Raw genomic sequence first — 14,662 nt, 5'->3', positions numbered from 1 at the left:
GTAATGTGTTTTATATTTAGATATTGATGATTGCCTGACCAACCCATGTATGAATGGAGGGACATGCGAAGACTGGTTTGGGGAGTACATTTGCCATTGCTCTAGTGGTATCACTGACCCAAATTGTTACGCCCCAGGTAATATAAATATCATAATGAATTCCCTCATCTTATTCATTATTTGGTTTTGAAGCGATAGGCATGGGAATGTGTAACAGACTATAGGTATAGCATCTACGAAATGGCAAACAAAAGAAATGAGTACAACTTTGTCCATTGAATTGGTTGAATTCTTGATACCAAAAAAGTATAGTTCATTAGGGGCCTCCGTGGCGTAGTAGTTAGAGCATTGAGCTCAAAATCACACGGCCTCTCACCTCTGCTCTGCGCGGGTTCGTATCTCGCTCGCACCGGTAAGTGCGAAAGTTTCTCAGTTTACTTGCGGAAGGCCAGTGGTCTCTTCCCAGGTACATTGTATCTGGGTTCTCTCTTCCACCAATAAAAACTGGGAGCCACCATATAACTGAAAACTTGTTGAGTGTGGCGGAAAAAATCAATCAATCAATCTAAATTCCTGTGGGGATCCGGGTTAGGATAGGTCCTCAGTACCCCTTGCTTGTAGTAAGAGGCGACTAAATGGGGCGGTCCTTCGGATAAGTCCGAACAAACCAATGTCCCGTGTCACAGCAGGTGTGGCACGATAAAGATCCCCCTGCTCAATGGCCATAAGCGCCGAGCATAGGTCTAGATTTTGCAGCCCTTCACCAGCATTGGTTACGTCTCCATATGAGTGAAATATTCGGGGGGGGGGGGGCGGTAAACAATATACAATCAATCAATCTAAATGAAAACTCCATCGTGCTATGGTTTCTTTCAGCTTTCAGATTGGACTGGACCAACTCGGAATGTTACACGTACTAAACGTTTGGACACCGACAATAAAGTCGAAAACGAAGTGGATAGTGACCACGATAGTGACATTAGCGATGTAAGTGATGTGATTGTTGACCAATTTGTGGACACCACACCATGAAAAGCGCATCCAATAGATGTGGATCACGCTGATGCAACTAGTGGACAGAGTGAGGAAGACTCGTGTGGTGACATGGATCAGCCCGCACTAAGACGCTCAGGACGTTCGACCAGAGGGAAACATTAAAATCCATTTCATTTACCAAAAAGTGTTGTTGTGACAAATAAATAACTGCACATTTCTCCAGTGAAAACAAAGGACTTCAGTAAACTTAGTGACGCCATTGCTACTTTGAGTGCATCGTTGGGAGCTTCTATAAGTGCAACACTTAGTCAGTCATGGGCAAAATTACATATTATACGAAAGAATAGTTTGTTTGTTTTTAAATTTTTATTGTATATATGTGATACACAAAGACTTTATAGATATTTTCCAAATTGTGTTTTCACATTGCTAGGGACAGCAATGTCAAAAGGGGAGGGGGTATGTAAGAGAGAGGGAACTTAATTTCGAATTGTAGGAAATATAGTATTGTTGTGATGATGGGATTTGAACCGGGGACGTCTTGATATGGGGTCGAAGTCTTTACCTCTTAAGCATTTCATTTTAAGTGTTGAAATATTGGGTGAAGTTATGCAAGATCAAATGATACGCCTATGGGGTTTGGAAATATAGGATTTATTTTGAAGCATTTCTTCACTATTTGTTGAAAATTACTTCGGGTGATGTTATGCAATGTTTTTTGGTGCTAGTGATGTAACTAGCACTTTGTATATTTTAAACAAGTAACAGAGTATGTAGTTTTCTAGGCATGCATGCAATGGTTCTTTGAAGTTATTATGAAGATAATTTTTCATGTTTAAATGTTCACTGTACATGTATGTGTAAGCAGTTCATTGTTTACATTTCAGATTATACAGACAGGGGTATTAAGATGATTTAATTGTTACTTTAAATATTTCACATAAATGGAAATCAGTTAGTGTAATATGTAGAGTTTGTATTTGATATTTTCATTTTAATATAGTCTTACGATATTTTGATAAAAGGAAAGGGAAGTGCCTAGCTGTAGTCACCACGTTTGCCCCTTACTTAGGGTATGTATTTGCATATAGGGGCTGTAAGTCTCGTTTCTTGTCACTTCCGGTGAAGCATTTCCGGTGACAAAGAAATTCGATTTAGCTTGCCATTACGAGTATAGAATTGCGACAACTACACATCCGAAAAGCCAACGCCTATGCGCAAATCAGAGAACGCTGTGTACCACAACCATTTGTTATATCCCTGTTTAACAAGGTGAAGTACATTGTCAATGCAGTGGTTCAAGTGTCGACGGAGAACAAGTCGTATAAAGTAACCAGGTAACTGCAAGTAGACGTTCAACTTCAACTTCATGAATGATTATTCGATAATTACGCAATTCATTTCTACTTTTAATTCAACTTACTTCTTCTCCTTCGTTTCAAACAACTAGGCCTATTATTGTTAATAATTAGACATGCAAATGCACAATGTAACTGAAGTAAATAATTTTGTGATGTGGCTAAAATTGAGGGGGGTGTTATGGTTATACATGCAATATGGCCTTCTACCACACTGGGTTTTTTTTATATTATTATTATTATTGATTAAGCAATTTGGAGAAATTGGTATTATTAAGATAACTTGCTTATCTATAGCTTCATTAAGTTTGTATATTTAGCAAGAAATTACAGGGCGGGGCAGTTCTTGTGTGTCTTCTGTTAAGCATCAGAAAAGTCTTGAATTAATTTCTGGACTCACCAATATTTTCTTTGTGATATTTTCTTCATGCGTGTGGTATATACAATACCAATGGTTAAAATGAAATCATCCCGTTTGTCATACAGTTGAGTTGTCAGTTTGCCGTTAATGTCTACTTTCAATAAAATATCTAAGTATGAAGCAGAAGTGGACGATTCTGTGGTGTCTTTTATTTCGAGCTCACAGGGATATATCGAAATAGGTCAGCTAACATGGGGATTCCAACAGATTGTTGGAAAACCTGATCACCGAAGACCACGAAGATAATGAGGAACTCTAGCATAATTTGTATTTCAACTTCAGAGTACTTCTGCGTGGAATCAGAGTGGTGTTTAACAAAATACGTTTTTGGATGACTGATCACTAGATATGAATATTTCTTTTCCATTTTTGTTCAAGAAGCAACTGTCTATATTGTCAAAAATAAATATTCGATCAGCTGTTTCTACCACACTGGGGATTATCTCAAAATTAAGCGAAAAGAAGAGGTATGATACAAATAGAACATATATAATTGCGTATTTTGATATTTTGGTTTATCCAACTCGACAAGCCTCGCGAATAAATACACCATATCGAGTTGATAAGCCAAATATCAAAAACACGCAATATAGATATTTTCTATACATGTATATATGAACTGTTTATAAGCAACTTTTGCTTTGAATAAATGAAAGATGAATATGACGAACAGTGAGGAATTTCATAACTCCTGTAAGCAATACAATATAGAAAGTTGGACATACACGAGCATCTGTATATATCAGAGGTGGAATCAGGTGTCTAGGAGGAGTAAGCATCCCCTGTCGATCGGTCAAACCCGCCGTGAGCCCTATATCTTGAACACAAATATAAACAAAGAGGGTGAAAACTAGAATGCAAAAACATTCTTTGCTGATTCCTGACATTGCCACATTTGAACACATAATGTTTAAAATGGTTTTAAAAAGTTTAACACACGGGATTTTGACTATTACAGTTAAATTTTTATTGATGAAGCACATCTTAAAAGATCGATTTGACCGTATTCATTTTTTGATCACATACCTGCACGTTTAAGGTTTTAAAACAGATAAAACTTCATAATTGTGATAACACACGTTCTTTTTAGATCCTCCGCGACAAAATATTTGAATTCAGCGAGTTTTTTTTAAAAGGACCACTGATTATTGTTCTGCTTAGCATAGGTATTTGATTTTCCACAATACTGCTGAAGTCGATTCATTGGATAAATTATCTGTACAACAAATTACCATGCATTACCATGAAACACGATCACGGGGTCCATGTATAAAGTTGCTACACGCTGGATCATTCTTCTGTATCTAAATTAACTTCTTTGAGACTTTAAACAATTTTAAAGTGTTCATTCTACCCATACAATGGCGAGAGAAAGACGTTACAGCCTTCTGTTATGGATGTTTGTATTTTTCCTGGATGTTTTAGCTAATCGTATGTATCTCTGTGTATTCTGAATTAATGTAACCATTCTAGTTTGATAAAACGGTAAATATTGAATTTAAATACCACTTTTCTTGATACACATTACCCATTTTCTGTCTTGACAAATTACGTTAGAGAATGCACCAAATGATTGCTTAAATTTAAAAACAAATATCAAGTATTTTTAAAAACCGTCAAATTCTAACTGTTGTTTATAAGTATAATACAACCTTTCTTTTGAATTGGAAACTGCAAAAATGCCTTTTGTTGTACAACTTTGTATCTTTTGCAGCTCAATGTGCATCCAAAGGAGATATGGTTTTCTTATTGGATGAATCGGGAAGCATTGGGTCAACGAATTTTGAGCGGGTGAAAACTTTTGTAAACTCTGTCATTTCCAACTTTCAAATAGGCACTTCAGCCACTCAAATTAGTGTTGTCACCTTCCATTCCTCCGCCACACAAATTTTTCAACTGAACCGGTATCTTAATATTGCATCACTCCAAAGCGCAATATCTTCCATAAGTTTTAATGGCGGTGGAACTGATATTGGAGATGCACTGGACTACGCTCGGAGTCAATCTTTTCAAACCTCCAGTGGCGCCAGGACTGATTCAGCTAAAATAGTGATCCTTATCACAGACGGGCAAAGCTCAATATCTAACCAGGCCGATCTTTTGAAAGCAATTGGCGTAACTATTTTTTGTGTCGGTGTTGGTTCCGGTGTGAATTCGGCAGTTCTTAGAAGTGTATCTACACACAACGACTACACATATTTGACGACATTTGACCTTTTGTCATCTCTAACGAATACCATATCTAATGGTACATGTGCTGATGGTAAGATAAATTGTTTATTTGTTTCAATTAACCATTGAGAATATATCTCTGCTGACACTGTGCCCAAGAAAATACTTGTCGTACGTTATACATGTCGTATGTTCTTCCACGAATATTAACGAGACAATATTGACTGACATGTCCCCAGCATAAAAAGGCGTCATTCTGTGGAGTCTATAAGGGACAGAATGGTTGGTGTCCGTCTGAGTTGTAAAACTGATCACTGTTTGTTATCTTCACCTTTCACTGTTCTCTTAACTTGTATGCATTCTCTGCAACAAAGTACAATTATTCATCAAATACTACTTGTCACGCTGTTTTATTTTAAGAATCCTTTATTGTGTTAAATAAAGACAGCAAACAAGGAAACATGCTTAACAGTGACCATTGACTTGATAGTGACCAGTGATTTGATAGCGACCAGTGACTTGATAATGACCAGTAACTTGATAATAACCAATGACTTGATAGTGACTTGATAAGTATAAATAAAATCTGTATTGGATTTCTCTCTTTCTGTCTGTATTCAACTGAAATCCACATCTGATATCACAATACGTATTTCAGTGGAAGGTAACCATTTAATTGATTTGCTTCATTTTTTTCCCTGAAATAAAATATTTGCCCCCCCCCCCTCCGGCAGAATTAAGAAATATCTTATTAGTAAACTGTTTTACAATGCATACACCATGCGTTCCATTGATTATTGTTTAACAGTTGGAAGTAATGCACCCCAAGTAAATATTGATAGTGTTCATAGCCTTCAAACGCAAGCTGCAGGGTATATTTTAAATGTCCCATTAATGCACCTTCTTCACGTCCACCTGTCGAGAAGAGTCCATGAACAAATTACAGTAAATAAATGTCTTGTTAATCTATAGCGCTGTCATACTCCAGCCCTACTTATTTAAACCATGAATTAATAAATACAACATTCGATCTGAAGCAAACTTTGACTTGTGTGTGCCATCTCATCAACTTTAACTTTTTCAGCTCTGCTGCCATAGAATGATTTGTTTGTACAAATACAAATGTCACCATAATTCAATGCTTCGTCTTCTTTCAACTATAGTCCAGTTGGACATTTCATTACTGGTGATGTGTAAATAGCTGAAAATGAGAACCTCAAATCGCTTATTCTAAAAGGTCCTAAATACATATAACTTCGGTCTTTCAATTTTCACTATTTTGAATTATGTCGAAGATTATGCCAGACGATGGGCTAAATATAAAAAAAGAAGAACTTGATCACACGGGTAAACGCGTTATCAGCTATTCGGTTGTTATCGGACATTCGGTAAATTCATTTGCTCAGAATCCTCGTGATTTACGTACTTATAGGGCATGACAACCGGTTTGGGTTGAACCGTATATATTAAAATTCAGGAAAAATACGCTGATGTATTCAATAGCGTTGATGTAGAAGCATATAAAAGTTTACAAGTGTAGAATTTACCATTTTTGTTAGGTATTTTTGGTCACAATTTTTATTGTATGCAAATGCAACCCAACAATTCCTGCAATTTAACAACCATTACTTACTGTCAATAATATAACATATGGCCAGTGTCCGTTGAAACAAGTTTTGTCAATCAACAAGAAATAGTTTTCATTTTAATTCGTTATCGGAAATTCAGTTGATTGTTTTGAATGTTATTGGAAACTCCGGTTTTGATTATTGGTAATTAGGTTCTTGTTAATTTAGAGGATAGTAAGAATCACACGAATTACTCAGCATTGGCCATTTAATGAATTGTATATGAAATAGAATAAGGTGGAAAATACTTCTCCTCTACGCGGGTATGTTAAGGCAGTTTATGAAAATTTTTACTGGGATAAAATCCGCGAAACAATGTGACGTCATAATTGAAATAAGTATATCACTAAGTATACATTGAATTCCGATTTTATTTTTTATTTAAGTTTTATTTATGCATAAAATAAACCATGCAGCTACTAAGATCAAACGAAATTCGAAATGCTATACTGCTGTTGTCTAATTTCTGCCTGATCGATATGAAAGTAAACTGATGACATCATGACTATACATCGAGTGACATTGACACATGTAAGGAATTTGTTTATGTGTGCCATGCAAATATCGACAAAATGTGGAGTATTTGAAATATATGACATGGGATATATGGAATATATATGTGAAACGCTGAGAATTTATTGATATTATATCCTTCTGTGTTTAGTAAACAAGAAGTGATAAAAGAATTAAATAGGTTACATGAGGAATATGTTTTGGTTCCAGCTGACAAAGCTAGTAACAACATTGTCTTTGTTTGTAAAGCTCATTATTACAACTGTATTTTAAACGAACGTGGCATTAATTCCACTTTTGGTAATCATACTTATACTCCAACTGCCCTTTCAAAAGATGAAATTCTTCAAAACCATGCTTCACTTTTAGACACATTTAATATCCCAGTCAATGGGTCGAATGAATATGAGTTACCGTACCTATAATGGATTCCTAAACTACATACAAACCCTTACAAACAAAGATACATTGCTGGATCCAGTACACTTTAAATCGTAGAATCGTTCCCAAATCAATAACATTAAAACCTATGACTTTTCAACATTATACACGACCATTCCTCACGATAAATTAAAGACTAGACTTTTTGACATCATAGACAGTTGCTTCTTCAACAAAAACGGAAAAGGGAAATATTCATATCTAGTGATCAGTCATTTAAAAACTTACTTTGTTAAACACCACTCTGATTCCACGCACAAGTACTCTGAAGTTGAAATAAAAATATGCTAGAGTTCCTCATTGATAATATCTTCGTGGCCTTTGGTGATCAGGTCTTCCAACAGTCTGTTGGAATTCCCATGGGCACGAATTGTGCTCCTTTGTTAGCTGACCTGTTTCTATATTCATATGAAGCAGAATTTATTCAAAAACTTCTACGCGAGAAGAAAAAATCTCTCGCTGTGGCCTTCAATTCGACATTTAGATATATCGATGACGTTTTGTCTATTAACAATAATAGCTTTCATCCATATGTCGATTTGAGATATCCCTGTGAGCTCGAAATAAAGGACACCACAGAGTCGTCCACTTCTGCTTCATACTTATATATTTTATTGAAAGTCGACATTAACGGCAAACTGACAACTCGACTGTATGACAAACAGGATGATTTCAGCTTCTCCATCGTAAACTTCCCATATTTATGTAGCAATATTCCATTATCACCTGCATATGGTGTTTATATATCTCAACTGATTCGATATACAAGAGCTTGTTCTGAGTATAGTCAGTTTTTAAATCGAGGTAAGCTACTGACAAACAAGCTGATGGTACAGGATTTTCAACAGTCTCGATTGAAGTCAGCATTTCGCAACTTCTATGGTCGTTATAACGATGTAGTTCGTCAATACAACCTCGCATTTGGTCAAATGCTGTCTGACGTGTTTCATGCCGATTGTTAAGCCGTTCTTGGCACACTGATTTTGACTGCGGATGACTCCGTTTAACTGATCAGGATATAGGGCTCACGGCGGGTGTGACCGGTCAACAGGGGATGCTTACTCCTCCTAGGCACCTGATCCCACCTCTGGTGTGTCCAGGGGTCCGTGTTTGCCCAACTATCTATTTTGTATTGCTTATAGGAGTTAAGAGATTGATCACTGTTCGTTACCTTCACCTTGTTTTAAGAAGGTATGTTGATATTATTCATTGACAATTTTGTTTAACGGAGAAAACATTCCATCTTGCATGTCGATCCGATTTTCCTTTGTCACAGACTGAAATAAAACTGCAAAAGTAGCACATTAGGCCGCATATTTTTAGAAACTTTTTATACACCGTTTGAAAGGTCATAAACTAATGTATACGGCAATTACTGATAGAATCGTCTGTTAAGAAAACTTTTAAAGAAAACTGCATAGCATCAGTGCAAAATGTAAAACATGGGCTAGATGGTTTCGTGTTTAAATGTTCAATAATTATTTCTTATTGAAAGTGGTAGGATTCTATCAGTAATTCTGATATATCATGGGTATTTTACCGTCATTATCGCCAGTTAGACCAATATTTAAATCTTGGGATAATGTGCTACTTTTACATTTTCTATTAAGGTACCTCCATGATCTATTTATAACAGTCATGCAATGATGTCATACGGAAGCGTATGTTTGTCATGTTATTATGATGCAAAAAGTTCTCATGTAAACAACCAAAATAGTTTTTAAGAGTTAGTAGCTCCCTCTCTCTGTGTAAGACAGATTTTAAAAATTATGCAGTTTACGTGCATAAATGAAGCATGACCTGCCTTAACATACCCGCGTAATAAAACGTGCAATTCATTTGCCCCTTTTTGCTTTTATAAACAAGTTGTATGATCTCTTCATCAAGCTTTGGTTCTTTTCTATGTATATTACATTAGAGTTAGATTAAAAATAACTATCAGATACAAAATACGTAAAGTTCTGTATCTTTTTATCTTATAACAAAGACATAATACTCTGCTTATGGTGATAAACATTATCAGGCTTCAATTGCAATGTTATTCAAATAAGTGTGAATATTTGAATTCATGTACGTAGAAGTATATGTGGTGTGAAATTCAAAGAATTCAATGAAAATGAGAAATGTGTCGAAAGACACAAATATCAAACAATCGGACAAGAACCACCCCAATAGCATAATAACAAATGGTCAGTAAATAAATGTGCCAAGTGCATAACAAAAAGACTTTGCATAATTATCGGATTAAATTGCATTGACACCATATTTTGCATGTTATTCATGGTCAGAAAACATGTCCTCATCTGATAGAAAATGACTGTACCATCAAGTTAAGGTTTGATCACGATGGAGAAGGGGGCGCGTATTTATCCCTGTCCACCCATCTCGACTGCGTTGTATGTTCGTGCCTTTTGGTGCATGTGTCAGCCAATACACATTCTATGTAGAAATTAGTATTGTTGCATCTAATTTACATCTAGATTGGTCTTTGGTAGGTAGTACATCAAGGTTTCATTCTTAGTAGGTTACTGTAACATATACATGTATTTTCGCCTGGGTGTCTCTGGTAAGTTTATGAAGTTATGTCTTTTTCGCATTGTATAGTCTTGACATTTCACGTCTTAAATTGTTAATGACTTATTGTCTGTATTTAATAGAATTACTGGGATGGTTATCGGTACAATGTTTTACTATTATTCGAAATGGCATGTCGAGAAGCTACCGTGATAACATTAACACGTGAAATCATCCATGGTATCTGAAACAAAACTATCAATTCGGACTCAATGAGGGCTTAGATTTTTAAAATATTTTTTTTTAAATTAACATTTTTAGAAGAAAAAAACGTTTTTTACTCGATCATATTTTAATTTGACATCATTCCAAGCTCTCTCTGCTCGAAAGCCACAAACACCTAGAATATGACCATATTAAGCAGGGGGGGGGGGTCTTTATCGTGCCACACCTGCTGTGGCATGGGTCCTCGGTTTTTGCGGTCTCGTCCGAAGGACCGCCCCATTTAGCCGTCTCTTACCACAAGCAAAGGTTACCGAGTCAGGACCTTTTATAACACGGGATTTGTTAAGTCGAAATTAAGTTGAAGTTAAAAATGTGGTGGAGTTCCTCATTGACAATAGCTTCGTAATCTTTGGTGATCAGATCTTCCAACAGTCTGTTGGAATTCCCATGGGCACGAATTGTGATCCTTTGCTTACTAACCTGTTTTTATATTCATATGAAGCAGAATTTATTATTTTAAAAAATCTACTTGGAAGAAAAAATTTCTTGCTGTGGCCTTCAGTGGGACATTTAGATATATCGACGACGTTTTATCTATTAACAATGCTAATTTTGATTGATAAATCGATTCGATATATCCCTGTTAACTCGAAATAAAATACACCACAGAGTCGTCCACCTCTGCTTCATACTTCAATACTTTAATGAAAATAGATATTAACGACAAACGAACAACTCAACTTTATGATAAACGGGATGATTCCAGCTTCCCATATTTGTGTAGCAATATTCTATTACCACCTGCAGATGGTGTTTATATCTCTCAACTGATTCGATACGCAAGAACACCACTTGTTCTGCGTAAGACCAGTTTTTAAATCGAAGCAGTCTACTGACAAACAAGTTGATGGTGCGGGAGTTTCAACAATCTCGTTTAAAGTCAGCATTTTGTAAATTCCATGGTCATTATAATGATCTAGTTTGCTAATACAACCTATCATTGTGTCAAATGCTGTCTGACCTGTTTCGTACCGATTGTTGGGCCGTTCTTGGCACACTAATTTCGAGAATTTGCAGATTTCAGATTGTACAGTCTTGTCTTTTGGATATAATTTTCTTTATTACAAAAAAAAAAAAGAATTACAATAGAAAAGCTTTAAAAACCTGTATTCGATGAATATCAATAGAACTGTGATAAAAACAGACAAACCCTATATAGATCAATATCAATGAACTTTTTAGTAAAATAAAATACCAAGCCTCTAAGTTAAGGTATTTTAAATGAACATGCTGAGGCAAATGCAAATTGCATAATTCAAACGTTGATGAATTATTAAATCATCGGGGCGCATATGTTAGAACGTGGGGAGGTCCTTTTGCAGCCCTTCGCCGGCAATGGTGAGATCTCCATATGAGTAAAAAATTCTCTCCAGAAGGACGTTAAACATGGAACGCGTTGGTATATCATGAATAGCATGCTGGCGTGAAGCATTGCTGTCCATACCTATCTGTATACATGTATATGTATGGTACTGGAAAGTCACTCACTCAGTGAGTATAAGACATCCAGGATTATGGTATGTGCGTTGTTTTAGTCGGTATGAAAGTTCTTTAAGGCTATTATATTCTCTGATTTTGTGGTGAAAACAATCTTTCTTCTGTGCTGGATTTCTGACGTCAATTCCCGCGTATGCACATGCCTGAATTCTGTATCCTAGAGTATTTTCAAAAATGAAATTTATTTTCTATAATTAAATTACATTTTACTTTCATTCTGTCGGAATATTCCCACCTTTTGAATAGTTGTATTATATATATCAAGATTCATGCCCATATTGTTCACATTCATGAGGAAATGGCTTTCATTTCAACGGCCGCGTTCGCCTAGATGTTAGAGCGTTCGCCCCGCATGCAGATGACCAGGGTTCGAATCGATCTAAGTCGTTAAAACATGTAATGCCAGTTCTATCGCCAAACGCTCAGCATCAAGTGTGAGTGTCACGGGTCCTTAGATATGACCTTTAAAACGGAGTTGGTAAAAGCATTGAAAATGTAAGAATTACGAGTGGCGTATGGTCTACAAAACCACAGTTCAGATTAGAATGAACATTCAAAAACATGTGCAAGATGTCGCATGAGTTACATGATTGCGTCACATTTGTTTCACCACCGTGTAAAAATGACGTCAATTTGTAGACGGCTGTGACAAAAATGGCAAACTTGGGCAGAGAACGATTATAAAGTTTTACGTAAAACTGGAAAATCCTTTACAGAAAGTCGGAAATATACGATATGCATAAAATTTATGGCAATAAAGGACTTTTCAAAAGTTCGGTAAGTGGATGAAGCCTTTCAACACAGGTATCTGAATTTTAATCTGTAAGTAAATATAAATAGAAAAAAGGAAAAACTATAGATATAAATACACAAGGTGTGCAACGACATTTTGCCCCCTCCTCGATTATTGTCCAATTTCATCATTAAATTCGCTGAAACAAACCTATTCTCCGACACGCTTAAACTCAGAAATGATTTTCCTTCTCATCCGTCGCTTTAGAAGTCTAAACTTCCTTGCAACAATCCAACAACAGACGTATTTTAACGATATTTTGAACATTCCCACCATGGCCTGACTACCATATCGTGACGTCACGAAATATCATCTCCGAACCATAAGAAGGGAAACAAAAAACTGCACAAGAGTTAGTCAATTTCAATATATCAATTAATTCAGAATCGAAACAAACAACACAGAAAGAAATTTCTTTCTTTTTATCACAACATTTTATCTGATCGATTTTACCAAAATTTATTTGTAAATTTGATTAATCTGGTAGAGTTTGTTTATTTAGTGCGGAGATGTGATCATGAGAAGGAAAATCATTTCTGAGCTTAACCATATTGAAGAATAGGTTTGTTTTCGCGAAAATTGGACTCGAATCGAGTAGAGGGTAAAATGTCGATACACACCTGGTGTACTTATATATAGATAGATATAGTTTTTCTTCTTTTTTTTTCTATTGATATCTACATGTATTTACTGAATGTTATATAAACAACAAAGCAGAAAGACTTACGTCTGTTGACATTTGATCAATCACTGTCATGTGACATTTCGTATATCTATGCGGGTAATCGTGTTTAATACTGTCACAATTTGAGTTTGTTATATTATGCTTGTTATGGCGTTCCATAGTTTGTTCTCATCATATAGTCGTTACGGATAGTTGGTCACGGCTGTCAGACAGGTTTGTAAATGCTTACGTGTTAGTTCTGACCAGGCCGTGGAAGTGGGAAGGTGTGTCCGCCCAATGTGAGAAAATGATAGACCTGTGTGGTCGAGAGTTTTACCTGTGTGGTTTACTGGGTCTGCGTTGTATGTACATTTAGTACGGGTGTTCGAATGATGTTCCTGTGTGGAAAGTGAGAACACAATTTTGAGCATTTTGACAGCGGTGAGTGTGAACTGTTTATGTTTGTTTACGTTAGGAAATTTTGTTACTCTATTTAAATTTATGTAACCAGTTTATTTGTATTACACAATATACCCAACATATGCAAGTTTTCAGTATATAATGCATATGTAAAAACCCCGACTGTTACTGTGTAATTATAGGTGACCAGCTGTGTGTGTTATTGTATGGCTCGAGCAGGTGCTCGCAACATGTATAACATGGCGTTCTGAGATATTTGAACAGCGTTGGAGAACGACCTATAGAAATACAGGAAATACGTTCACGGCTACAGAAACGTTGTGCGAGTGATGGACAAAGTGTCACCACGTGTCTGAAGACAGCCAACGACTGTTGTGTAAAGTGTGGTAACTCTTTAATCAACGTATTTTGTTTCGCCATCCTGTGTAACATATTTCGAATTCGAGAGAAAAGTTTGCTGGTTTTCTTATGTAAGGCAACATAACGTAACATTTAGTTTTAGTCGGGTACATGTGTAATCGTCTGTAAATTCATATTTTTTTTTGGTTATATTTTTGTGTGTGTGCGTGTTGTTGCGTGCATGCGTGTGTATGGGTGTAGATGTTACTTGCTATATTAGTGAGCACGATAATAAACTTATTTGCACATACTCTTGATCTTTCTTCAAAGAACGGTTTGCAGCGAGGGATTATTTCCATGCCATTATCACAAATTGTGATGGATGGACGAGCCCCCAATTGTCACAATTTGGGATTATGGCATGGAAATAATCCCTCGTTGCAAACCGTTCTTCGAAGAAAGATCAAGAGTATGTGCAAATAAGTTTATTATCGTGCTCACTAATACAGCAAGTAACATCTACACTCATACACACGCATGCACACAACAACACGCATACACACAAAAATAAAAAAATATAACAAAACAAACAAAAAATATGAATTTACAGACGATTACACG

General features: G+C 36.0%; 1 protein-coding gene and 1 long non-coding RNA gene across 2 annotated transcripts in view; both read left to right on the top strand.

The window, feature by feature from the left end:
* The window catches only part of LOC125665253 (uncharacterized), an 8,682-nt gene extending 5,787 nt beyond the window's left edge, over window positions 1-2,895 (top strand). The window contains exons 2-3 of the long non-coding RNA XR_007366206.2: window positions 21-137; window positions 877-2,895. This is a non-coding gene — a long non-coding RNA (uncharacterized LOC125665253). The remainder of the gene's footprint in view (window positions 1-20; window positions 138-876) is intronic.
* Window positions 2,896-4,038: 1,143 nt separating this feature from the next.
* The window catches only part of LOC125665252 (hemicentin-1-like), a 39,331-nt gene continuing 28,707 nt past the window's right edge, over window positions 4,039-14,662 (top strand). Inside the window, exons 1-2 of the mRNA XM_056152490.1 lie at window positions 4,039-4,206; window positions 4,490-5,038. Coding sequence (XP_056008465.1) covers window positions 4,137-4,206; window positions 4,490-5,038 — 619 coding nt within the window. The 5' untranslated portion in view covers window positions 4,039-4,136. The remainder of the gene's footprint in view (window positions 4,207-4,489; window positions 5,039-14,662) is intronic.

The sequence above is a fragment of the Ostrea edulis genome, chromosome 10 (assembly GCF_947568905.1).
Source record: "Ostrea edulis chromosome 10, xbOstEdul1.1, whole genome shotgun sequence".
NCBI lineage: Eukaryota > Metazoa > Mollusca > Bivalvia > Ostreida > Ostreidae > Ostrea > Ostrea edulis.
This window is presented reverse-complemented; position numbering and strand designations above follow the sequence as displayed.